General features: G+C 44.8%; 1 protein-coding gene across 3 annotated transcripts; it reads left to right on the top strand.

The window, feature by feature from the left end:
- Positions 1-1709: 1709 nt before the first annotated feature.
- On the top strand, positions 1710-24379 carry PATL1 (PAT1 homolog 1, processing body mRNA decay factor). Of its 3 annotated transcripts, none has more exons than XM_063116899.1 (19): positions 1711-1821; positions 5395-5506; positions 5728-5942; positions 6053-6130; positions 8103-8297; positions 9011-9112; positions 9942-10031; positions 10328-10533; positions 10638-10727; positions 12804-12987; positions 13275-13398; positions 15236-15333; positions 15521-15580; positions 16472-16620; positions 18114-18273; positions 19435-19590; positions 20663-20754; positions 22340-22489; positions 23197-24379. In XM_063116899.1, the coding sequence occupies exons 1-19, from the start codon at positions 1807-1809 to the stop codon at positions 23216-23218; spliced, it is 2298 nt and encodes a 765-aa protein (XP_062972969.1). In that variant the 5' UTR covers positions 1711-1806; the 3' UTR covers positions 23219-24379. The 3 variants fall into 3 exon arrangements, with proteins under 3 accessions (XP_062972970.1, XP_062972969.1, XP_062972968.1); XM_063116898.1 differs by having other exon boundaries at positions 9008-9112; XM_063116900.1 differs by lacking the exon at positions 9942-10031 and having other exon boundaries at positions 1710-1821; positions 9008-9112.
- The last annotated feature ends 2875 nt before the right edge of the window (positions 24380-27254 follow it).

Raw genomic sequence — 27254 nt, 5'->3', positions numbered from 1 at the left:
AACGTGAGGTTTCTAACTTGAACAGAAAAAAAGTTGTATAATTTTTTAGCTTTCAATGCAAGCCTATGGGGGGGGGAAACGGAGCTCCGGATCCGGATCCGGAGCTCCGAGCGGAGCGGAGCGGAAGTGGGCGGAGTGGGGGCGGGGCGGAGCGGCCCGATCCGGAAAATGGCGGATCTGCAAGTGAAGCGGAGCGGGGGGTCCGTGCACACCCCTAATATACAGGTTCACAGCCCGTGAATGAAGCCATGTGCATTTTGTGACACAGAAGTAGCAGCACCAGTATTTTGTTTCCATCTATATGCTCTTCAGCATTCTAATTAATGAGGCAGGTGTGAATTCCACCCATTGCTAATGTCTGTACGAGGCCATATGAGTATGATCTATGCATTAATGTGGAGCGTGGAGCTGAACTGGTATGCACAAAGAGCAACACAAAGAATAATTCCAGACTCCAGAGTATAGTCCAACATTTGCATTGTTGGGATGCCAAAGTCAGCGAAACACTTGTGTGTGGACAGGTCATTCCCTTCTTCTTTTGAGGATCAGCATTGCATAAAGAGCCTGCCTTTGCTAGTCAGTGCTACAGCTGAAGTATTTACTTATGCTGGGTTTTACCGGACTACAGCCCTGTGCAACAAATGTAGATGATCTGTGGGTGGGGCTGTGTACATTCTATGCTATCTAATAATATAATAAATGTAATATTCTGCACTGAGAACATTCAAATTCTGTACCTTTATAAACAATGCACATAAAACAGGGACACAGACTAATAATTTGAACTGTATGACCTTTCAGCAGGCATTTTGACAAGTTGTTTTATTTGCTGCTTACTGGGATGTCTTTCATGATGCTGTTATTTCTGTGTACGTGTGTATTTTGTTGCTATGACAGTGCGTTAACTTGTTTCATGAATTATATTTTTATTCTGTCAGCCGCCTTGTCATAGAAAAGCCAAATATAAATGTTAAATAAATAAGTGGTAATGCCTCGTAGCATCTCACGCTTCGGTGCCCTAGCGTCCACACTTCATCACATGCAGAGTGTTATCCTAGGTCAGCAGGTAGACATTCTCACGAACGCACAGCACTATAAAGTGAGAGAAAATGTAACGAGTGTAGGCAGAAACCCATGAAGTGCCAGAGGCACAGGATGTGTTGTATCGAATGGGTTGCATCCCATGCTATTCTAACTGGCATCCCCATTCATTTCAATGGGTCTACTCTAAGTAGGACTAACATTTAATATTTATTTATTTATTACCCGCCTCTCCGTCTGGATTGGGGCAGGGAACAACATCAAATATAAAAATACTATAAAATATATAAAACTGATTAAAACATATAAAACTAATACTTTATTAAAATAACAGCCAGACATTTTAAAATTCAACTTTGAAGGCAACCCTATGGCTGTAATTTTTCTATACTCAACTGAAACGTAAACAAGTTCACCATCCCAGCAATTGTTGCCGGCTCTCTGTTGTACGGCGGGAGATCCCCTCACCCGCCCCACCCACCCTTGAGAAATGGCGCTCTGGCCCTTTAAGGCGGCACTCCCCCTGACGGGGGAAAAAGAGAGCGAAGCATTCTCCTTTTCGTAGCGGGACCGGGATTGAGCGGGGCTGGCAGCACGCATGCGCGCCGAATTTATCTACGCAAGAGGAAACCTGTGTGGTGGACTTCATGTGACTACGTCAGGACGTGGGGCACGTACCAGGGGGCGGGGTCCCGGAGCTGGAGCAGGGTCCGCGCGGAGCCTCCCGGGCGGTGCGGGGGGAGACTCCGCGCCCCGCCGCGAGCCATGTTCCGCTACCAGGTGAGAAGGCGCCGCCGGGGGCGTGGGCGCCGCCCGGCTTCTGGCGAACGGGGCCTCCTTCGTCCGGGCGGAAGAGGGCAGAGGCGGCCGGGACCACCCTTGCGGTGACCTTTGACCCGTCCTGGGAGCTCTTCGCTCTCCCCTTTTGCTTTCCGACCTGTCCCGTGACGGTGCGCGCTGAAGGAGAGGAGAGGCCGCTCTAGGAGTGGAGGGGGGCTGGGGACGATGACCCAGGAGGTCCCTTGCCCGCGGAGGGGGGCGGACGCTCGTCTAGACGGGGGAGAACGGGGCAGCCCGCGGCCGCCTACTTCTGCGCTCGGAAGGAGGGCGCCTCTTTCCCTGTCTCTTTCCTCCTTTCTGTTCAAGTGGATCTCATCACTGCAGCAGACAGTCCTAAGGCGACAGATATATGAAGTGCCAACTCGATCCCCCCGCCCCCAAAACAGGCAAATAACTAGGCTTGTTGGAGCTACTTTCACTGGCCTTCAGGGAAGAAAATACTATGTATTCTCAATTGTGTTTTCCATATCGTACAGAAAGACTCTTAAAAAAAAGTGTCGTGTGGCCCTGAGACTGTATGACACAGCATAGAGAGACTTTGTTGGATAGAGGCCCCAGAATTAATTTTCTGTTGTGGCCGTTGGGTTTCCCTTAAAACAGTCATGTAGAAGGAATGTGCATGATCACAGGTGGATGGGGTGTGATTGTAACCATTAGGCTTGTTGATCAGGTAGCCAGACATTGGGGTTTGACTTAATAGGTGAAAATCCATGGACGGGAGCCAGCAGTAAGAGTGCACCACTCAGATGAAAGCTAAATTATTCCCTGCTCCTGGTGACTCCTTGCCATTCATAATCCTGTCTGCTCCTGTCTGCATATGCCCAGACTCTGTGTGACCAGAATCTTGAGAAGTGGGACAGACAGACATAATTAGTGTGTCATGCTGGTGGAGAGCTTGTCAGTTGGAAGGATGTGAGATGCAGTGTGAGTCTATGTGCTGTGTGTGTGCGTGTGTGCGCACATGCACAAACACAGCATTGCATCCCAGTGTGAGATCTGTATTCGTGAACATCAAAGGGGCTTTACCCTCACTGCAACAGTGTTGTTCTAATGGGGTAGAGTGGTGGTGGTGGGGTAAAACTGCCCCAAATAACTACAGTCAAGTATGCTCTTATCTGCAAAGCCCCATAGCTTGGACTCTTGGTCACACCATAGTGTGATGGAATGTTGCAGGGTGGGGTGGAATGTTGAGCATTGACTTGTATATAGATAGACAGATGACCTCATATACCATGTGCAACAGAATCTCATCCCATAGGTGTATGTTTATACTAGTGGCTTCTTAAACTGATTCAATGGCTACTCTCTCAGCTGCAAAATGGGACTGACAAAAGGCTCCCTAGTCTTTGCCTTGAGGCTTGTGCTAGGAACCCCACTCAGTGAATTATTTACATTTATACGCATTGCAGTTAGTGTTAAACATTATATTCATTGCTTTTTAAAAAGAAATAACAGTTATGCTACCTACAAAAACAAATCAGTTAAATATCAAACCTGTTGATGATTAAAGTATCTCTTTTGTTCTAATAAAGTTAGTGCCTTAAAATACTTGATCATTATTTGGCAGTATTTGATGATTATTTAACTGGTCAGTTAACCAAATCTTTTTTGATAAATAGAGTTGGACAGTTGACTTATCTGATAATGGTGTTTTTCTTGGCTAGATGTGCTTCTTTTCTCATAGTGATTTTCACACATCCTTACACACTGATTTTATTTGCCAGAGTGCCTATGCCTTTTTTTAAAAGTTACCATATGAGAGAGGGTACTTCATTTAGGAAGATCCCTGGCTGGTTTCTATTCCCTGCCTTACTTTTAATTTCTCCCTACTACAGATACTTGATTTTATTTTTGTTTTCTTTATATATCCTACACAGTCAGGTGGTGTTCTAACTATAGTAGGTTGTTGGTTGTTTTATTATGTTCCTCATGGTTTTAATTTTTGTGAACCGCCCAGAGAGCTTCAGCTATTGGGCGGTATAAAAATGTAATAAATAAATAAAATAAATAAAAATATAGTAAAAGTTGGTTTGGATTTTGAAACTGAAATATCACTTTGACTTAAATGTAACTTCAGTTGACTTTTGAGTGAAACCATTTCCTATACGAATACATTCTGACATAGTAAAAAGGAAGTGTGAGCAAGAAACTATATTAACGCAATTATTTAAATAAGATGTGTTATCCCTGTTTGGGGGAGACCAGTATCCTATGGAAAAGGTGGTATCCAGGTATAAAGGGAATAAGATCAATGCAGAGTAAATAATTTGTAGGCTGCAGCCTTATTCTAACATTTGCATAGTTTTCTGAAAATGCAGGTTGTGAGCTAATAGTGTACCATTGCCTGGCCTCTTATTTTCTGTGCTTTCCATACAGTTATACAAATAAATGAACTTAGGTTTTACTACACAATGCTCTACTCCTGTTCTGCTAGATGCCCCATACATGCTAAGAGCCATGTGTCAAATGTTAAAAGGTTTTTGCAAACCAGGGCAGCTAATTGGCCACTGTGTGAACACAATGCTGGACTGGATGGACTATTAGTCTGCTCCAACATGACTCTTCTTATGATCACATGCTTTGCATACAGAAGGTTCCAGATTCAGTCCCTATCCTCTCCTGAATGCCTACTTGAAATGCCGGAGAGCTGCTGTCAATGAGTCTCAACAGCACTGACTGGATAGCCCAGCATAAAGCAGCTTCCTGTGTTCCCAGCCACATTTGCCATTTAATAATAATAATAATAATAATAATAATAATAATAATAATAATAAATGTATTTCTAACCCACCTCTCCATCCTGATCGAGGCAGGGAACAACAAGTATAAAATACATAAAATATTAATCAAAACACAATATACATTGTTAAAACTTCCTAAAAAACATACTAAAGGCATTATTCTAAAAACATCCTAAAATTCCACTGGATAGGAATTTGAATTTCACAACACCCCCAGAACTTTATAATCCATCCATATTAAGGGGTGGATGTAGGGATATTACAGCACGGGAAGGAGAGAATTAAATGAACAGTTAGGATTCTTTGCATAGTGAAATTAAAAGTGGTGAATGGGCCTTCTGGCTTAATGTGACACAAATTGATCTTGTCAGAGCCTGAGGAATCCTGAATTTAGCAGCTGAAATTGCAAATTAAGTTATGACTGTGTATCTGGAAGAGTACTTCATCCTGATTTGTAAGGTAGGGAATAGCATTCTGCTCTGGAGGAAACTTGTAGACAGTGTGGTTGTTATATTCTCATGGGCTTTGTGCCTAATTAGTCCAAATTAATAGGTGCTGCGGCAGCAGGTGTAATTGAAAGGTATTTTTTCATATTTGTTGGAAGGATGAAGATGGGGCCACACCTACTGAAATTAGAATTCTTGTAATTTTATGTAAACATGTTTCTAGTCTTCATGCTAGTGGATAAATCTTTTGGAATACTATAGGAGGAGGCTGACGTTTCTTTCTAGTTCATGATATCAATGGGTTTTTTTTATATTATTACTTTAAGTCCCTTGAGGACTGCCCTCTAGATGAGGATGATGAAGCCTTTCATAATTTGGCAGAGGAAGACGAAGACATTGACCAGTTCAACGATGATACATTTGGAGCGGGTGCAATTGGTGAGTTTAATTACAAATGTACCCTACCTTTCTATTTATATGCCACAGGCAATGTTACATATATTCTACTCTTTTGCATAGTACTCTAAATGTGCTGAAAATTTTGGCCTGCTTCTTATTCCAGTCTTTTGCCTGTGGGGTATCAGCAGGTGATACAGTCACAGAGCAAGGAGGGAGGGCAAGAATGCTGAGCAAATATCCTTCCTGCCATTCCTTTGCAGATGATGACTGGCAGGAAGCCCATGAAAGATTGGCAGAGCTGGAAGAAAAGCCTGCATCCTCAGGAGAGCAAGCGGACCGGGGAGTCGCAGATGAGATGGACCTGCTGGGAGACCATGAAGAGAACCTGGCAGAGAGGCTGAGCAAGATGGTGATTGATAATGAGCTGGAAGATCCAGCCATCATGCAGGCTGTGCAAACCCAACCCCCGGTACAGGTGTGTAGTTAGTGATGGAAAAGGAATAATCTAATTTGCAGTGGATTGTAGCAGCATTAGGATCTGTTCTGTGGGTTTAACCCCCCCTCCCCATCTTCCCTTCTTTGCAGCAACCAGGTGGCCTCAACTCAAGCATCTGGGATGGCCCTTCGGTTCTCAGGCGCATCAGAGGACCGCTTCTCACTCAGGTGGAGTGTTGTCTCCCCCTTCTATTTTCAACAGGAAGCATCTTGGGTTTTCCAGGCAGTTTGCAGTCTCTCAGAACTACTTCCATTATGTGACGTTTATCTAGCATAGTAGGCTGTACAGAAGGTGGCGACAATGCCTTTGCCCGAGAGGCTTGTGGACTTGACTTGAAATAGATGGATGGAATAGTGGGGTAGTCTCTGCTGGTCATTGGGGGTTTTGCAGAAGCAGAGAGTCCTTGGGATCAACGCAACAGGACAGGCCGTATCTTGCCCCACTGCCTCAGTTGTTGATAACAGTGGTACAGTCTACTTTATTGAATATTTCTTCCCCTTGGGTGAAAGTAGGCCAGGGATGTCAAACCTCTTCCAGCTTGAGGGCCGAATTCAGTTTCAGAGGAGCTCCTGGGAGCCTCATTCCAGTAGTGGGCGGGGCTGAAAGCAGCAGGGTCGGGGCCAAAATGCCTGGACATTGCAGCTTAAAGTTATTCCTGCCAGCAACTAAGCCTTCAGAGATGAATTTTGACCTTTTAGAATGGGGAAAACACACCACAAAAGCAGGGAAGCCACCAGATGATAGGTAGTTGATGGGGGAAAATTGGGGGGGGGGGGTTGAGGAGCCTGGGAGGGGTCAGAGGTTCCCCACCCCTGTTGTAGGCAATCAAGCTTGTGCCTTGAATCATAGGTCTTAAAAGATTTCTCCTTTGAAAAGGTGCTTAATACGGCCTGTTGGGATCTGTCATGCAGTGAGTCTCTGCTGAGATAGAAAGAGCCAGATTGGCTTCTCCTCTGCTTGCAGACTCTCCCAAGTAAAATACGTTGGCGTTGGAAATTTGGCGGTGATGGTTGCTGGGTTAGACAAGTTCGTGGAGGGTCGATCTATAGCTATAAGCCATGATAGCCAAATGGAACCTCCAGCTTCAGAGGCAGTGTAGCTCTGAATGCCAGATGCTGAGGCAGTGAGGGGGGAAGAAGCAGGGGAAAACCATCACTTCATGCCTAGTCTGCAGGCTTTCTGGAAGTGTCTGGCAGGCCCCTTTTAGAGCTAGGATGTTGGACTAGCTGGACCATTGGTCTGATTCAACAGTTCTTAAGTTTTTCATTAGGACCTGAATTTTCAACTAGATTTGAAACCCAAATTTTCAATTAGATTTCCACTCTTCCTGTTTCAATGCTGCCCCCAAAGCACTAATGGTTTTCCTGTATGGCATGCTCCGTTCCATTGAGATATAACACTTTTGTCAGGTTTACATGGGACCTGCCTTTAAGACTCTGGAACTGTTGGCATTTAGGCTCATCGAAAGCTGATGGCTGGTCACAGAAGCCCAGCATGAAAATGAAGGATCACCTAGAGCAGCCTTCCCTCAACCTTCTGTCCTCCAGATGTTTTGACCCGCAGCTTCCAGGATTCCTGACCATTGGCCTGCTGGCTGGGGACTGATAGAAGCTGGAGTCCAAAACATCTGGAGGGCACCAGATTGGGGAAGGCTGACCTAGGACTTCAGGGATGCATAGCTTCAAGATGATGGACAGACGTATCTTTGCCTTCTCCCCCCGTTTCTAAATCTCTTCATCTGAAAAATAAATGAAACAAGAGCACTGTCTCAGGATGTGGGAGGCAAAAGGGCAATAGCCTTGGGTATATACAGTATCTTGCACAAAGAAAAAGAATTGGTGGCACAGTCAAGCAGCGAACCAAAGCTTTCTTATTAGCAGTATAGTCTCCAGTGTTCAGAGTTGTGTCGGCTTCCTGGTTTACAGCCATCAAGGGTATTTACCAATGATGCCAAGAGCATTCATTCTCTGTTCCTGACTCTTGCATCCCACAACCATCCATATGCTTGTTAAATGTCACTAGGGCACTTCCCACTTGGAAACAGGTGTGGGCTAAGCGATGTTCCACCTCTGTCTCTTCCCAAATGTCTAAATATTGGAAGTAACTAGCAGGTGTGTTTTCTCCCCTTCTTCTACGCAGGAAGTGCCCTCTGTATCGGTGCTGGAATATGCCCTGCCACAGAGGCCTCCACAAGCCCGGGAAGAGGAGCAGGACCTGTCGGAGCGGGCACTACCCAGAAGGTCATCCTCGCCAGTCATTGGTAGCCCTCCTGTTAGGGCTGTGCCTATTGGGACCCCGCCTAAGCAGCCCACCATGCCCAACTTTAACCAGCAGGTATTCCCCCACCCCACCCCCAGAATGAGTCTGTGTGGATCATCCCCAAACTGGTGGCCACCAGATGTTTTGGACTACAACTCCCAGAATTACTGACCATTGGACATGCTGGCTGGGGCTGATGGGAGTTGTGTTCTGCAACACCTGGAGGGCAGCAGATTGAGGAAAGCTGGTTTATGTTTTCAAAGGCAGGGTCCTTGTTTGCACAAGTGCACAGCTCATTGTAGCTTAATTTACCCACGGGGGTTGTTGTGTTGTGACGGGCAACTGCTGGGGCCATTTTTATCTTCGTTTCAAACAGCCCCTGCTGCCTTGGTTGACACAACACGCCAAGCCACGGCAAGTGAGCTCTGCAAAAATGGTGCCTAATTTAGCCCTCGCGGATAAATTAAATTGAGCTGGTGTGTTGTGAGAATCAGGTCAATGGAAACAATAACACCAGTAACCAATCCTTAGGTTGCCACCTCTGGACAAAACGGGATGGCATTTCCTCCATCTTCATAGGCTCTGCCTTAAACCTAACATTCACTTCAGAAGGGATCTGAGCTAACCTTCGCCAGCAGTCGACATTAACCTGATTCCCTCTGACCTGTTAATGCTGAGGAAGCAGTCTGGTACATGAGAACTAGAGTTGGGGGGTGTCATTGATGGTTGAGCCTTAAACTAGCCCTCCTACCTGCTTATTTTGCTTTCTTTTTCCTTCCATCCAGCAGATCCTGTGTCCAAAGCCTGTTCACATCAGAGTCCCAATTCAGCAGCGTTATCCGAGTCCCTTCAATGAGAGGATGTCTCCGAACCAACTCTGCAATGTGACGGTAGTTCTGACTGAGTGGTTCTGTGTTTTGGGTTGGGCTCTGATACCCCTCCCCCATAGTCTTGCGCTTTCTAATGTTCTCAAAGACATTGGAAGCGTAACTTTGGATCTCTTCAGTGTCACTGTTTTGAACCAAACCCCTCTGGCTTGAGCGCATTCCATTTCCTGTGGACAACTTAGACCCTGGCAATTGCAAGAGACCCCTCGGGCACCTTTTTGGGTTTCCTTGTGGATTTTGCTACAATTAGTTATTGTTAGAGAGACATTATTCCTTTAGAGTTTTGCTGTTGCAAATAAGGAAGCCCGAATAAAAGAGCTCAGATCCTTGTCTCCTGACATCCAGGTCTATGTATCAAGATTCTCAGATTTTCCACACTAAAGCTGTTGCCTTTAAAAGGACTCCAGGATAAGGGCAGAAGGTCCAGCAACTAACTCTTCGTGCCCTGGATGTTCACGATCTGCTGTACCCTATTGACCATAAAGCACTTTAGCAGCCTTGTGACTTGCAATGTGCTTTCAAACAGACCTTCAGTTTCTTCCTCCAGTGTTGGGATGTATTGTTGTCTGCTGCCATGTTGAATTGTTTTGTATTTCTCTGCTTCCCAGCCCCCTTCTTCACCCTGTCCTGTGTGATAGGAATGACCAACATTACTGGATGTACGCATATATCCCCACTTCAGTGTTGCCTCTTTCCAGCATTTCTCACTTCTGTATTTCTCCCCACTTCCTTTCTCTGTGATCTGAAGGTCTCCATAACTGAAGCCTTGGAATGTCCATATTGGGTCAGTGCTTGCTTTCAGATTTGGTGTGTTCCATTTTTCTCTTCCTAGAACTCCTCCCTCTTGGGCCACCCATTCCCTCCCAGCGTAACTCCTGTTCTCACCCACCTCCAAAGGGCACAGCTGCTAGGAGGAGCACAGGTAAACAACTTGTCTTGCTCTTCTCGTTTCTGTTGCCCACAGCACTGTCTACACTGTAGGCTCTACAGGGTATTCTGCTTTAATGTACAAGTTCTTCCTTTATGTTTCTTCCTTCACTTTCCAGTTCGTATATTCAGGGAACAGAGAACCATCAACAATGTTTGTTCTTCTTCTCTCTCTCTCTCTCTCTCTCTCTCTCTCTCTCTCTCACACACACACACACACACACACACACACTATCCAATGAACAAAGTTTCTGTACTGCTGATTCTGCTTTCTTTTTCTCCTTCCTATAGGCAGGTAGGATGTCTCCCAGCCAGTTTGCACGAGTCTCGGGTCTTGTTAGCAGCCCTCTTGCGTCCATGAACCCCAAACTGCTCCAAGGCCGAGTCGGGCAGATGATGCCCCCAACCAGCGGGTTTCGTGCCTTCTTTGGGGCACCGCCTACACCATCGTCACAACACCATGCCCCATGTCCTGGAGCCCACTTGCAGAATCTAAGGTAAGCCCCACTTCCTCCACTTCCCTTCCAGTGAGACAGCTAAACTACATTGTTTCTGTGGATCCTCCTCTACCCTTCCCTGAAAGAAAACTTTATTTCCCTAGGCCTCAACCACAGATATTCAGGCCAGATACCACCCACCTTCACCCACAGCACCGGCGACTCTTACACCAGAGGCAGCAGCAGAACAGGAAGTGAGTTTGGGATGCATCTGTGTGCTTCTGCTGAGGTAGGGAGGGAAACCTTAAATGCCTTCACAGTGCAAGAAGTGAGGTACTGCTGGGGTGATGTATCGCTGATATTCAGGAAACCCAATTTCTGTGCCAAAGTAACCTGTGCAGATCAAGTGCCTCTGCAATATGTCTGTGTTTCTTAATATAGGCAAGTCAGATTTTCAAAGAATAATTGGGAAAACCTGGCGTTCAGTGTATGGGAATGGATTGGGAATAAGGCTCAGGGCCTGTACTAGACTTCTAAAGCAGAGGTAGCCACAGGAAAATGAATGATTTCTTCATGCACTGCATAAGTACAGAATTCATTGCTGCAAAATGGGGATGGCCGCTAGCTTAGATAACTTTAAAAAAGGATTAGACCATGATCAATTCATAGATTTATCAATAGAGATCATTCATAATAGATAAAAACTGCACCTCTGGTGACTCGATGCAGAGAAAAATGCAGTGGCTATTGCTATCATGCCCTGTTTGTGTGAGCTCTTCCAGAGCATCTAGTTGTCTGCTGATGGAGACAGAATGCTGGATTGGTAGGAGTCTAGTATTATCCAGCAAGATGGCTCTTACCTTGAGGAGTTAGCTGTACAGGACACTTAAAAGTCCCACTCTGCATCTAGCACTTTCCTGTTTTCTGATCCTTCACCAAAATCAGCCTATATGCTTGTTGGTTTTCTCTCTAGTCTGGACTAGAAATGTCCATTTAAAAAAAAAATCTTCTGATGCAGCTTCTGGCACAGGAATCACACTGCACAGCTGGAATACCCATTGGCCCCTGGGTATTGTGTTTCTGTGGTGTAGAGGCATTTCTCAACATCAAAGGGTTACTTGAATCAGGCTTACATGAGAGGTTGAGCAAGCGCTTTCATGACTTAATGAAAGATAAGACAAGTTTGTGATTGGAATAGAATGTGCTTATTCAGATTAAACTTAATAATAATAATAATAATAATAATAATAATAATAATAATAATAATAATAATAATATATTTATTTATTTATTTCTTACCCACCTCTCTCTGTGGATCGAGGCGGGGAACAACATCAAATACAAAAATACTATAAAATACATGAAACTGATTAAAAACATATAAAACTAATACATTATTAAAATAACAGCCAGACATTTTAAAATTCAACTGGGTAGGCCTGCCGGAAGAGATCTATCTTTACAGCTTTTTTAAATTCAAAAAGACTGTTAAGTTGGCGAATCTCTCCCGGCAGGCCATTCCACAGTCTGGGAGCGGCAGAAGTGAAGGTCCTCTGGGTAATGGTGGTCAGCCTAGTTTTGGCTGACTGAAGTAAATTCTCCCCAGAGGACCTGAGTGTGTGGGGGTCAAATTGTACGGGAGGAGGCAATCCCGCAGGTAACCTGGACCCAAACCGTGTAGGGCTTTAATGGTAATAACCAACACTTTATACTTTGCCCGGAAACTAATTGGCAGCCAATGAAGTGATTTTAAAATTGAAGTGATATCCTCACCCCTGGGTGTACCGGTGACCAACCTGGCTGCCATATTTTGAACTAGTTGAAGTTTCCGAACTAGGCACAAAGGTAGCCCTATGTACAGCACATTGCAGAAGTCGAACCTTGAAGTTACCAGTGCGTGCACTACCATCTTTAGGTCTTCCAGCTGGCGTATCAGCCGAAGCTGATAGTAGGCACTCCTGGCCATTGCATCTATCTGGGCTGTCATTTGGAGTGATGGATCCAGGAGCACCCCAAGCAGCAAACACAGTCTTTCAGGGGAGTGTAACCCCATCCAGAACTGGTTGACACAATCTCTCATATCCTGCTGAGGGTTTACTGCTTTTACAAATTTGGAAATCAGTGCTATGACCCTACATATTGCATTGTTCTAGGACTGTCTCATGATCTCTAGGAATTTGCTTGACTGCATCTCTTCTCCATCCTTCGTGGGATTGGGCTGTGGCAGGAGATTTCTTACAAGTCTGCTGCCCTGGAGTACTTACATGGAAAGACATGACATATAATTATTCTGAATTGTGTTTTCCTGACTTCTATGGCACTCCTTTCAGTCAGCACCGGAATCTGAATGGGTCGGCAGGGGACCGAGGGAGCCACCGAAATAACCATCAGGAGCAGATAAGGAAGGACCCGTATGCCAATCTCATGTTGCAACGGGAAAAGGACTGGGTGTCCAAGATCCAGATGATGCAGCTGCAAAGCACTGATCCATACTTGGATGACTTCTACTACCAGGTTGGTGCTTCATGTGCTTCAGAAGGCTTTTGCTGACTATCTTGTCCCAAATTATGCCTAAATGGAAACCAGGAACTAGCAGTTGGACAGTCTTTCTCCTATACCTGTACTCTCCAGCTAATTGGTGGAAAAAAATTAGGTCTAGCTGTGATTCTGAAGAACTCCCTTTGTCCTTTTAAGGCCTGTAGTAATACTCCACTCTTTGTCTTGTTGGGGATGGCAGGTTCTCATCTTGGCGAAGGGCGCCAAACTGCTGGCGGTCTTCTAACCACTTTTCTCTGTCATAGAACTATTTTCAGAAGCTGGAAAAACTGTCTGCAGCTGAAGAGATGCACGGTGATGCTCCTAAAAAGGAGCGCACTAAACTGATCACCCCACAAGTGGCAAAATTGGAGCATGCCTACAAGCCAGGTAAGTCGCTTTTGTATACCAAGGACTAGTCTACACATGCTGAGAAAAACAAGGGAAAAACAGCACCACCAGGATCTGTGTGAGTGAGAGACTAAAAGCTCTGGTGCTTGCAAAATCAATTGTTTATTGTAATCCAAAGATAAACCAATAAATCTTCTTAGTATAAAACTTGCCACAAAGGTTATAAAGTGCTCAACGTTTCGGGTTCACAAACCCTTCGTCAGGAGCTATAAAACATTAAAATGATGTATGCATGAAGTTTTATCACATTAAATACACTGAAACAATTCAAAATATCAAGTTCAAAGGAACAACACTCGTGATTCAGTGTTTTGGTTTCATCACTCCGTTACTCTACGAACCACCTTACTCACATTGCAATGTACTTAAGCGTCTACCTTAAAGACTCTCTTTAGTTTATAGCAATTAGATTGTGCCCATATGTTCTTATCATAATAGCCCAGTACTCCCTTCCAAACTAACTCCCACTATCATAAATATTTTCTTGTCTCTTTTTCGGCTCTCCATCTCTAGCCTGCATGCCAATTTTTATTTATTTATTCTTTATCCCATCTCTTAACTATATTCTTTTCTATTGACTTTTTTTTAAAAAACTCTGGTCCTACAACCCCGAAACTAACCTGTATCACGTAACCTTTATTTTTCGTAAATACACGAATCTTCCGATTCAGTCTTAACAAACCGTAGCTGAGTTCATTCCCTCCTTCCAAGCCGGTGACCCATTCTATGCTGAGTCCTCCATAACAGCCGTTATTTATCTGTCCTGATAGTTAACATCTCATCTCTTCTCGTTAACAGTTTTCAAAGCAATTCCGCCAGGACTTAACTTTCTGATTACTGCCCAGTGGTTATGTCAGATTACTCTATCTGAAAGAATTCCATTCAAGAGAATCATTGAGCCCTGATAGATATAATGTTTTTAGACACACAATCCAGTGAGTTTCTCGTCTACTCAATAGAGGTTCTCCTCTTTTTACTTGTTCTATCGCCCAAAAGACCATAGACTCTGGTTTATGTTTCAATTCCAGAAAATGTTTTACCAGGGGAGCTCCTGTCTTCTCATGTCTCAAACTATACAAATGTTCCCCTATCCTAATCTTGAGTTGTCTGGATGTTTTCCCCACATACAGTTTGTTACATGGGCAAGATATTGCATATGTAACACCTGTGGACTGACAATTAAGAAAATCACTAATCTGTATTTCCTTGCCATTAATTTGATTCTCTTACTCACACTAGTCTACACATGCATCAGAATGATGAAGTAGAATTGGGAGGTGGAGGAGTGGGCTAGACTACTTAGGACTGTGGGTCAGGTTTGGGTTGAGGTACAACTACTGAATGGTGCCCCACATGTATAAGTCGTCATCCCTGAATGTCCTGCAAGTAGAAAACAAGCACATTGGGGAAGGGAAGAGATGTGTGTTCTTCGATGTGCTAGTTTTCTGTTTGCAGGGCATCTTTAACACAAGGGAGCATTCAAAATGACGACTCCTCCCCCAAACTGCAGTCTGAAATAGTATAGTTCATTCTGCTTCCTCATGTCTACCATTCTACTGTATATACAGACCCAGAGCTAAGATACCACTATGGAGGGAATAAAGGAAGGCAAACTTATACACTGTAAGGAACAGCACTATTTTCATGACTACATAGATGTGAGCTACTTCTGTAACTGGTGCCCAGGTTGTTGATATGAAGGTGCTTAATTGGAGAAAGGACAAGAATACTAGAGCTGTGTGTAGTGAAGGTGAGATATTCAGGCCAGCCGACTCACACAATTCCACCTGCATTTTGTTTTTCTTTCTGCTTGCAGTGCAGTTTGAGGGCTCCCTAGGGAAGCTCACAGTCTCCAGTGTGAATAACCCCCGCAAAATGATTGATGCTGTAGTGACGTTACGAGGTGAAGAAGACGTGAGTTTCCCTTGCTGTAGTGATTTGACTCCTCAGTGTGTGCCTACTCTCTTGTTCTTACGCTCCCGTCTTTCCTCCCAAACGTGGGCTCTTGCTCTTCTTATTCTTTGCTGGGCTCGGGTTGCAGAGGAAAACGTTCCTAAGCCATGGGAACTCTTTCTAGCATGTTTTGCCCTCTTTTCCTTAGGAGACAAAAGAGAAGCAGGTTCGGGATAAAAGGCGCCAAACGCTCTTCACTATTGAGAAGGTGAGCTTGATGTTAATTCCTCATTCAGCACAATAGTAGCAGAGAGCTACTAATCCCATGCCTGGTAGGGGTGGCGGCAACGGCAGCATAACTGCAGGACCACACAGGCAAAGGATTCCCGTTCCTACTTCTTTGGAGTTAGACGGGATCACTGGAATTATTAGAGCATCCTTCTGATTAGCTATGATTACTTTATTTACTGAGTTAATTTCCTGCTTACAGTGCAGTTTCCTCTTATATGAAAATGAGTTGAATTAATGGTCCTACTTGGCAGGCACAAACCGTAGTCTATCTAAAGCAACCATCTGCTCCTTAAGAAATGTGAGTGTAAAAAACCTTTAAGAGACTTAATCTTTTCAATTTAGCAGTGTTCTCCAGACATCTTGGCATCATGTGTATGAAATTATACATGATGTAGAGATAGTGGATAGAGAGAAGTGTTTTCCCCTCTCACAATACTAAGACTGTCAATGCCAAATGGTGGGAATTTCAGGACCGTCAAAAGGAAGTGCTTCACACAGCACATAGTGAACTGCCCAGAGAGCTTTGGATATTGGGCGGAATAGAAATACAATAAATAAATAAATAGTTAAACCATGGAATTCATTGCCACAAGATGTGGCGATGGCCCCCAACTCAGTTGGTTAAAAATGGGAATAGGCAAATTCATGAGTGTTAAGGCCTCCAATGGCTACTAGTCACAATAGCTATATATTAGCTTTAGCATCAGAGGCACTTTGCCTCTGAATACAAGTTGTTAGAAAATACAAACAGGGGTGCACTCTGTCCTGCTTGTGGGCTTCCTGTAGGCATTTGGCCAGTTCAGGAACAAAATGCTACATAGGCCTCTTCTGATGTTTGTATGTCTAAAACTCACCTTTTGGTAACTAGACTTACAGTCTCCTCCTGGATGTAGAAGATTATGAGAGGCGGTACCTCTTGAGCCTGGAGGGTGATAGGCTGGCCTTGATGGAAGAGAGGAAGCAGAAGATCTGTGACATGTATGACAATCTGAGGGGGAAAATGCCCAACCAGGAAAGGTAAGAGGTCACCCAGTAGGACACTAATTACTCCCGTACAATTCCAAGAAATGCAGTTCCCTCCAAAATGTTGCTGTTTCAGTTCTTCTCTGTTAAGAAGGAACCCACTCTCTGTTCAGAATGGGCTTCTTAAACGTAGCATGTGAGTCTTCACTGTGCTTATCTCAGTGCCCCTTGGAAATATGAGAATAGCTTGCTAACATTTTAAGCAGTTGGTAGCAGACGTTTTAGAGAGAAATGGTGAATTGGCAAAATCATGGCAGTTGTAAAGGAGGTAGGACACAGGAAGTTTGTGACAGATCTGAATGCCACCACCATCTAATTCAGGGTTTTTTTAGTGGGCAGTTGGGACACAAAATGTGCAGTTGGGGGAAAATGTGCAGTTGGAAATCTGATAATGTGCAGTTTTTAAAAAGTGGTGAAAAAAATAAGACACGTGTTATGTGTATGTGTTTATTAAGAACTTAACAATAGACAAAGTCAGGGATAGCATGTAACACAAATTATATAAGGATCCAGGTGAAAAAGCCCTTGATGGTGAGACTGATATTGTTGGGTCCTGTGACAGTGTTGCCTGAATAGATGTGGGGTAAAGTTGGCACTTGGGTCTATTGCATGGTCTGGTCCCTCTGTCTGTGTCTCTGTCCTGTGTACTATTGCTGGTTAGCATCTGCTTCAGTTAGGAGGTTGTCTGTAGGCCAGGACTGGTCTGCCTCCCAAGGCTTGTGAGAGAGAAGTGACTGCGCTGAAGATGGGTTGGAGTTCACTGATGATCCGTTGCAGTGGTTTCAGTTGGGGGCTGTAGGTGACAACTAGTGGTCTGTTGTCCTTCCTGGGTAGCCGTATGGCCCTGCCAATCTGTCTTTAAGTTTAAGGTGCTACTAGTGTTGGTGATAATCTGTCCAGTTGTGAAAGAGAAATAATGTGCTTGGCTTGGGTGGAGGTGTATGAAAGGACACTTGTGCAGTTGGAAAATTTGCTTAACCCCCCCACCCCCGATCTAGTTCAGTTTGAAGACAAGACTCTCTTGCAGTCTATCCTTCTACCATAAACTTGTGTGTGTGCATGTGTACACTCAAACCACTGAGTGTGAGTTAGTGTGTTGTGTGAACCTCTCCTGGGACAGCCTTCCCAAACCTGATGCCCTCCAGATCTTTTGGACTTCAGCTTGCATCAGCCACAGCCAGAATGGCCAATGGTCAGCAATCCCGGGAGTTGTAGTCCAAAACATTTGATGAGCACCAGGTTGGGGAAGGCTGCTTCAAGGGTTCAGGATGACTCTGCACACATTGCTAGATGTATACCTTTGTGTGGAAGGAGTAATTCTTTTTTTGAAATGCATCTGTTTTGTGGCAGTGGATGAAGCCATGACTTTAAAAGCCACCCCAGGGTCATGTGAGAGTGCTTGCTCCGCATGCTACTTAGGGAGGGGGGGAGGAGTGTCATGTGGTCTGGGTCTTCCTAACCAGAAGTTGTGCTCTCTCTTCTGACAGGCTAAGTGATGACCCTTTTGTGCAGATTATGTGTATTCGGAAAGGAAAGCGCCTGGTTGCCCGAATCCTGGCCTTTTTGTCCACAGAGCAAGCAGCCGACATGCTTATGGCTACATCCAGGAACTTGCCCTTCCTAATCAAGAAAGATGCTCAGGATGAGGTAAACTTAATTGAAGAGACGGATAATAGGTTTTCTTGTGTTGAGAACAGTCTTTCAGTAAAGTCACTAAGGCTGCAATCCTATCAAATGTACCTGGGAGTAAGGCCCATTTAATTTAGTAGGACTTCCCTTTGAGTAAATATGCATGTAAAAATGTTCAGATTTTAGCTGGAGGGACTAAAGCAGCAACCAGAGTACGTCTCCTGTCTTTCACATTTCCTTTCCTCATCACTTACCTTGGGGAATAATAATGTTTAATTTTTTATCCTAAAAAGCCACTAGGATACTATGTATCATGCAGGATGCCAGTGATGTCCTTAAGACTAATTTCAAAAGCAGGTAGAGAAGAATTTGCTGGCTTGTTGTTGTTTTTTGTGCCATCCCGTGGCTATGCTAAAACAATAGCCATTTTGCATTGGGTAATGGTTCTTTCTAGTCATTTAAAGTTTGATGTTACACTGTTATTCAGATGTTGAAGTACCAAAGGAATAAGCCTGAGAATGTATTGTATTTATGAGGCAGAGCAATAAATTTCAAGGAAAAACTGCTTAGAAAGTGTCTGTCTTGAAAGCATAGGGAAATAAAGGTGGAGAGTCGTTGCTTCTTCCAGTTGCTTCACTCAAATTGTGTCTCTCAAATGCTATAACAATATAACTCTCAGTACACAGTATTTACTTGTTTTTCTGTGAGATTTTAGAGATGGGAAGATCAGATCACTTAGGACAAAAAGGTCTTAAAACCTATTAAAGCCCTGCCTGTGGCTTGTTGTTGTATGGCTTTGTGATAAATGCTTCCTTCTGGGCTACCATCCCATCTATGAAAATGGGTGGCAAATACTGACTTGTGTTACATCTCTTGAGCTCTGTGGCAAGATTTAACTGGTGCTATTGGTCAGGATAAAACAGTCAAGTTCCTAGCCTTGATGTGATGCTATAATTTCATTCCACATAGTCATATCCTAACATCTTTCTCCTCCACCTCTTGTTGAAACATCATTTATTAGTACTCCTTAGTTAACTTAAAAATAGGTTGGTACCATCTCATTTCTCCTAAGCTCAAAAACTCAGGAATCGGCATGTTCTTTGGATTTGCTCTTCTAATGTGTGGCATACTTCTAGTCCTGTGTGTAAATAGTGTGGCCATTTTTTCTTTTGATCTCAGGTGCTACCTTGCCTATTGAGGCCCTTCTCCCTTGTTCTCTATCATCTTCCAATGGGAACTGTTGCCAGCATCCTACAGCAACTAATGAACCTACCTCAGAGCACAACGTCAACAGCATCTGCCAACTTACATCTTACAGCGGTGCTCCAGAACAAGGTTTCTTTTGCTTACGCTGCTTTTAGATATGCCCCCACCCAATATACCAGTAGGCTCTGATTTAGGGCTCAATTGCTACAGGATGCAGAAGGTGTTACTGTTGAGCTTTTAAAGGTTAATGTGGTCCTTTCATCCGCATCACTAATGAAAACATTGTGGCTGCGTTTGGACAACGCAATAGTCAATGGCAGGTTAAGAGTCAACTCCATGGGTGATTATCAAGGCGGTACTCCCCACATGACATGATTATAATCCACCATGGTGTGGATTAAGACCAGTGTTGAGTTGACTATTAGTCAATGGTGTGTTTGACACATTCCTCTCAGTCCTCCTGCTGGTATCCCATCAGCCATTGTGAGTTCTGCCAGCTGGACTAGAACAGCAGCTGCTACTTTGGTCATTCTTGACAGGGGACACTGTTGTTGCCAAAATAGTCGATGGTGCCTGACACACAACACGACAACCAACGGTTGTTCAAATAATCAACTCTGTACAGTGTTGGTTATTTGCGTTGCTTATTTTGGCCATGTGAAAAAGTCCTGACAGATGACATAATAACCAAGCGTTGACTATTTAACCCCTCATTGGTTATCGTGTCGTCCGAACCCAGTCTGGTTTGCAGAGAATACAGATTTCTCTTCTCCCTGGTATGGTTCTCAGGGAGAGACCCTGTAACTAAGGGAGCAGTCTTTCTCAATCCGTGTGTTCCTGTCCAGTATACAAAGTTGTATGTGAACAAACACTGACAACAGCCTGCAATGTTGACATATCTGCTTATCATATATTTGCTAAGATTTGAGAGGAGTGCCCTTGCACCCTCAGCTCAGTGAGGATCTAGGGTCAATACATCTTTTTCTTGTAATATGGAGTAATTCAGCAACTTCTCTTAACTCTCATTTTATGTTGCTGACTCTTCTTTCATTCATCATTCTGGCCCTTTTAATCCTAAATGGGAATTGGTCAGTCCTTTAAAATGAAATAGACTTAATTTGGAAATCAATTTTTACTAGAGCATAAGATAGTGTGCCTAATTGCTTCCCCCCCCCCCCCCACTCCCATTTCCACTCTGCAGTTTGGCCTCTCTCTGCTGTTCTTGGTCTTGAGCCGTGGGGAGGAACTGCAGAGTTCAGATTCTACTACAGATCTCATGCAAGACAACCAGTGGTAAGTCTGGGCAACTGTATCTAATTCTTCAAGTTATTCCTTCAGAAATCAAATATTTTTACTTTGGCTCAAAACACATGCAGAGAATTCACAACAGTAGGTGAAGGCTAGTCTGTGTAATATCGGGTTGGCTTCTTTTTTTAGTGCCCACTGAATCTGTCAGGGTTACTTATTGAATTGTAATGATAGCTCCAGAAGTACATGAAGTGGCTTCTGCAAATTGGATTAACCTATTCCTTTTTGCCCTTTTAGTCTCTGTAATGTTGAGTGGAAGACTAAGGAAAGGCCGCTTCCAGAAATGGAATGGCCTCATGATACCTCCTTCCCAAGGGGGTGTGGGAGGGTGTTGTATCTAAACTGCAACTCTCTCTGTCTCAGAGTAGTGCCCGTTGTGTTGATCAGCAACTTTTAAAGTGTTCCATGTGGAGCATTGTTAACCTTAGCCAGCTGGTCGGCCACTGTATGAACAGACTGCTGGACTAGATGGACCCTTGGTCTGATTCAGAAGGGCTCTTCTGATGTTACCGTAAAAAAAGAGGAAGGCAAGACTGTGTCCACCTTGTTTGATTTCTTCTTCTGAGTCAGACAAAACTGGAGAATGTCCAAAATAACCTCATGGGAAAGAGAACAAGTCTCAAGACATAGGAAAATAAAGGTTTTTCCTTCAAAGTAGCTGATGATGCCATAGCCCATGAAAACAAAGGGAAGTTACTTCTGTGGCAACCCGTTTCTGTTAGGGATGTGCTCCGCTTCTCCTCGGACCGGAGAAGCAGGAGCGGATTGGGGGGCTTCGCCTCCACTTAAGGCGGAGGCGAAGAGGACCAGGGGAGCCGCAGAGCGTTGCGGAGCGGATCGAGGTGAAGGCGGATCCTTCGCCTCGATCCGGAGCTCCGCAAAAAAGGTAAGGGGGTGTTACTTGACCCTGCCACTGTCGCTGCCGCCCATGCGGCGATGGCGGCAGAGTCAGGTAAGGGGGAGGGGGATCTTACCTGCATCCATCTGCGGTCCGCAGATGGACGCAGGTAAGGGAGAGGAGGGAGGGGGGTTACCTGGCCCTGCAGCTGCCGCTGCCCGTGCGGCGACAGTGGCAGAGCCAGGTAAGGGGGAGGGAGGTCTTACCTGCGTCCGTCGCGGCCTGTCGCCACCTTCACTAATGCCCGCGGCTCAACCATGAGCCGCGGGCTCTAGTGAAGCTGGGATGGGCCGGGACGGACACAGGTAAGGGGGAGGAGGGCCTTACCTGGGGGGGGATCTACACTACTGTTTTTAAAGCGCTTTAAAGCACTTTGAAAACGTTTGAAACCTGTATATGCAGTGTGTCCTGGGCCCCAACAGTTGTCAAAACTGTTATAAAGCGCTTTAAAGCAGTAGTGTAGATCCCCTCCTGGCGCCACTCCCCGCCACTGCGGAGCTCCGATTCGGAGCCGGAGCTCCGCAGCGGGGCGGAGTGGGCCCGATCCAAAATTTGCGGATTGGGTGCGAAGAGGATCGGGGGGTCCGTGCACACCCCTAGTTTCTGTGTCGTGCACCAAACTCTGCATAAACAGCACTCTTATCACCGCCACTGTTATCTTGTCTTTGGCAGGACGGAACTGATGTTCATGGCAACCAGAGAGCTTCTCCGGATCCCACAGGCAGCCTTGGCCAAGCCAGTGTCTACTCCCTCTAATCTTTTATCTCTCTTCTCTCGCTATGTTGATCGGCAGAAGCTGAATGTGCTAGAGACAAAGTTGCAGTAAGTATGTCCTGTTATCCATATGTTAATAGAAGAGGCAGGGAATGGTGGCAGAGGACAGAGAGGGAGGGGGTACTGATCTCCATAGCTGTGAGGGGGGCAGGTTGAGTCAGGGAGTGGCAACAAACTTGTTTTATCCAATGGCATAGAAATGGGTGGGAATGATAGAATCTGATGTCAAGTGCCCAGTGGTGTAGCAAAAGAGCTTTGGCAGAGAGTGGTACCAAACTTTGAAGACATTATATGAATACAAAATAAAATTGGATGAAACACTTCTCTGTGAAGCTTGTTGGCCTAACCTTCTAGTCCTCCATTCATAACTGAAACAAGGCATAGGTCTTCGTAACCAAATCTGCTCACATTCATTACTTTTTGCTCTTGTCTCTACCAGTGGGGTCCCCACTGTTGGAGTTCTAGATTGTAAGCTCACTGGGGCAGAAACTTGTCATCTTGCTTACATACATTGGTGATAACAATAGAAGTGCAGCAGCTCGCTGTGAGGGTATGGTTTTATTAAAAGGATGGGTTTGTAACGCCATTACTGTCTTGTTATGTAAAATAAACATTTTAATATGTTTAATCAAATTGTGGATGCTTGAAAGGTGGCTTATAAATATCATCCTTCAGCTAGGGAAAGAACTCTTTATGTTTCTAGTTAGTACTGGTGCAGGCAGTCTGACAACTCTTATTGCCTTCTGCCATTTCAGGTTGATTCAAGAAATACGGTAGAAGGCCTCAAAATGCTGCCATGCTGGTCTCCATCGCTGCTGCCACCTCCAGAGTATTTTAGTGGGCAAAGAGGAGGCAGTGCCTTCTTGAAATAAACCCTTGTGGGATTATGGCTCTGGCCTTGCACCGAAGATTGCTCTCTTGCTCTGAGCTTGGCAGGGGATGTGCTTTCCTTCTCTGCCCCTCATTGCCAGTTTGCAGTTCTGCATGTCCTTGCTGCATTAAATTCACCCAAGGCCCTCCCTTCCCTCAGCACTTTCCATCCATACGCAGACCCCATTCTCCCCACCACACTACTGATGACCTAGTAGGGAAAATAGTTCCACCTTCCAGTCTCGTTGCTAAGAACACACAGGGGCGGGGAGATAAATCATGTTCCTTTACTGTGGAAATGGAGAGGCTAGATGCTTCTGTCTCTCCTATATGTTGGAGTGAGTTTAAATGATGGGAATTCCTTCTGATTGGCCCACCGGTGAGTCTATTTTTTGCCCTCCCAGTGCCAGATGCCTCATTATAGAGTTGGCCATCCCCTACAAAACCATCCCCTTTCTGGACTTTGCGATGACGCAACATCATCTTTGCACATGTGTCTAGTCTTCCCAAGACTCATTTTCTACCTGAGCTTTTTGTCTCTTGACCTACATCTTGCTTCAAGCTCCAGCTGGCCAAGATCCCCTGTAGGCTAACCAGTAAGGTACCAGGAATTAATTCCCCTGGAACAGATTAATCTTAGTGAATTTCAATATCATACACTGCTAGGATCTGCTGTTTTTTGCTTCTCTTTCGGAATGTGGTGGGGGTTTTTTACTCTGCTTTTGAAAACAATTTGCACATGTAGGTATTCTCCAACCAGTAAACTCCTGTTACTAATTCGCTGCCTCTCCACAGTATTCTCCTTCCATCTCCTTTTCCCCTCTCTTCTTGAATCCAAATTTCTAACTAACTGTTCCACCACTTCCTTCCCTCTCAGTCCCTTAATCTTTCTCGATCCCTTTCTTCCACCCGTACTCCCTTCAGTACACACGATCAAGTGGTCCATAATTATTATTATTACTATTATTATTATTATTGTGCTTTTACTTTTTGGTTTGGTTATGATTAATGAAAATTTCTAAATTTACATTTTTATAGGGTATTGTAAATAAAAAAAGTTCTATACTTGTGGGGAGTGTGTATAGTGGTGTTCTATGTATGGATCTTACTTTCCTGTAAACTACTAGGCCTCTGTCACACAAACCGTTTTTCTTTCAAACAGCAGGAAGTCACGTATGAGCTCCCGAAGTGGGAGAAATGCAAGAGTAAAGTGTGAATGAAGGCTTCTTGGCCTGTGCCAAAAATCACATCGCATGAATTGAATTCTGAGAGAAGTACTCTGGCTCAGACTAAGCTACCTATTCAGTTCTGCTTTTTGCTCGAAATCATGGAACAGTTTGGCTGTGAGGAACAACTCAGGTCATTCTAACTTCTTTATTTCAGGGTTTTATTCATTGCAGGCACCACCACCACTGTTACTCCTCCAATACACTTGCTCCTAGTGGTTTCTGAGAAAGATACATTCTTGAAGATCTGCCCTCTGATCATAAGTGTCTCCTCCTACCTTACCCTTCTCTATATCATCTTATGCTCTGGTGATGGATAGAGCTTTGGCAAACAAATACACTTTGAGTTTGTCATATTACTAGGCAGAGAGTTAAAACAAAAGTATTTTATTTAAAAATGCGTGGGCAGACAAAAGGAAGAATGTGTGATACCACCTGAGGGATCAGACAGTGTTCATGTCTGAGCCTACGTCTCACCCCAATGGGAGGGAGGAATAGACTGCTGTGCCTGTGATCATACACATTCCCCCTAGAGCCCCCAACTCTGCAGGGACACCATGTTCTGCTCCATATCTCGGCTGTAATCCTGCAATGAAAAAGTACTCTGGAGTGTTTGAGCAGAAGTGCCAATGGTTGGAGCACAGTGTGTGCACAGCCTTTGCCAACAGAGCATAACTGCACATGAAAGGCAGTGTTTCTCTCGTATGGGGGGTGGGGCAATGTTCCCCATTAGCAGAGAAGAGGGTTGCAGTGTAATACAGCTGTGGCAAAAACATTTTAATATAAGTCAAAGGTGAAACAGTGACAGCAATTAATATTCTGCAACAAGTATTCCGTGCTTACATATGTAAGTCTTTCATTGCTTACATGTATAAGACCCTCTACCTTGGCCCCTCGGGCTGGATTGGGCTCGCCTGCACATGGAGATTTGTGAAGCCCCTGTATGTGGAGACACTGCCCGGAGCTTTTAGATGGGGGCAGGGAAAGAAGCGTGCTAAAGCAATACAGTTCAGCCTAGACGCATTAGTCACATCTGACAAAAGGAGGGGCGGGGAACAACAGGAAACGTACACAAGTTATATGTTGTAGCACGGTTCCTCCCCTCGCACACCAGAATGGGGTACGTTGTCCTGACACACAGTTGGAGTGGAGTGTGGGGTGTTTGGGTCTGCAGTGCTAAAGCAAAGTACCCTTTTAGGATTCTAAGAGAAGTGCTAGTACAAGTCCACCTGTGTGTTATGAGCCCAGGCTGTTTTGTGTGCAGTGCCCTTTCTCCCCATTCCCCCCTCCCCCATTATAAGGCCAGAAAGATATAGCCCAGAGCCACATTTGAGTGATGGCCTCCCTGTGTAGGGTTTACCTGCTGGCGTTACACCATATCCTATGTGCGGTCGCTGTGATATGGGTGAGACAGGTGTCTGCATGGGATGGGTATATTTTTTATTCCCCCATCCCATTGGAGTCAATGGGAGACAAATTTCTTATGCCAGGTCTGGGGCTGGTTTAAAGTTGTGTTGTTGATAGGGATGTGGCAGGAATCAGCACAAGTGTTCTCCTCCCCTCTGCTGCCCACAATCCTACTGTTTTGGCCATTCCACCGGCTGATTGTCCTGCTGCCATATTCTTTAGGGTGCCAGAGGCATGTATTTGGTGCTCCACTGGGTTTCACCAACTCCTGTCACACACTGGTGGGAAGCAACAGCCCACGTCCACCCATTTGGCCCAGAGCCTTCCCTCCTTAGCTCCACCTCAGCAGTTGGTTTTTTTTTTAGAAAAACACCGACTGCATTGTTACAAACGGGATTTTAAAAAAATGCTTAACTGCGACACAGAGGTGACTTTTTAATATTGTATTTTAAATATGATTTAATTATTTAGATGTGAATTTTTTAGGGATATAAATATCACAAATAAATAAAATATTTTTCGGGAGGTCGTATGTGGCAACACCTTGAAAATAACTTCCCAGTCGTACCAATGGGAGTTTTTTCTTCCTTGTTTTCAACCCGTTATTGCTGTGGCTGGGCGGGGGTGGGAAACAAGGAGAGGAGACAACTGGGGAAAGAGACAGAGGGCAGAAGAGGAGAGGTTGGATGGGGGCTGCAGCCTGCTCACCTCTGGCATGCAGCCCGTCTACTTTCGGCTCCGGCCACCCCCACCTCTGGCATGCAGCCCTGGCCAGCTTTCTCCCCAGGGAATGCAGCCCTGGGCGGGGGGGTGTCCCGCCCATCTTGCAGTACAGCCCTTCGGTCAACAGATCTCAAGTGTAGCATGGCGTCCTAAATTTCTTAATTCCAAAATACCAACATTTTAAAATCCCATTCCCAACTAGAAAGCGGTGGAATCCGGTTCACAAGCGAGGCAGACAGGATTGTGTAAGCGCAAGAGATCGTAAAATAAGCTACAGGATTAGGAACAGACGGAGTCCGCACGCGCGCCATGCATCTGCAAACAAACTGCTCTCGGTATAAGAGCCAACCCTCTGTGAAATATTTACCCTTCCAGAAATTTATTGACCTTTATTGGCTTTGCCTTAATTCACATGTGCAGTACGTCTGGAACAGCTTACCGTAGCAAGAATGCATCCTATACGAAAATCATCACCCCTAAGGAATGGGGGCGGGGGAGGGCATGCTCCAAAGTCTGGAAACTTGTCATTGTCTTTATTATCCTTTAAAGTCTAAGTATCCTGACTCCTGTTGCACTTTATAGCCGAC

This window comes from Elgaria multicarinata, chromosome 2 (assembly GCF_023053635.1).
Source record: "Elgaria multicarinata webbii isolate HBS135686 ecotype San Diego chromosome 2, rElgMul1.1.pri, whole genome shotgun sequence".
Taxonomy (NCBI): Eukaryota; Metazoa; Chordata; class Lepidosauria; order Squamata; family Anguidae; genus Elgaria; species Elgaria multicarinata.
Note: the sequence above shows the minus strand (reverse complement) of the source record. Positions and strands in the feature narration are given on the sequence as shown.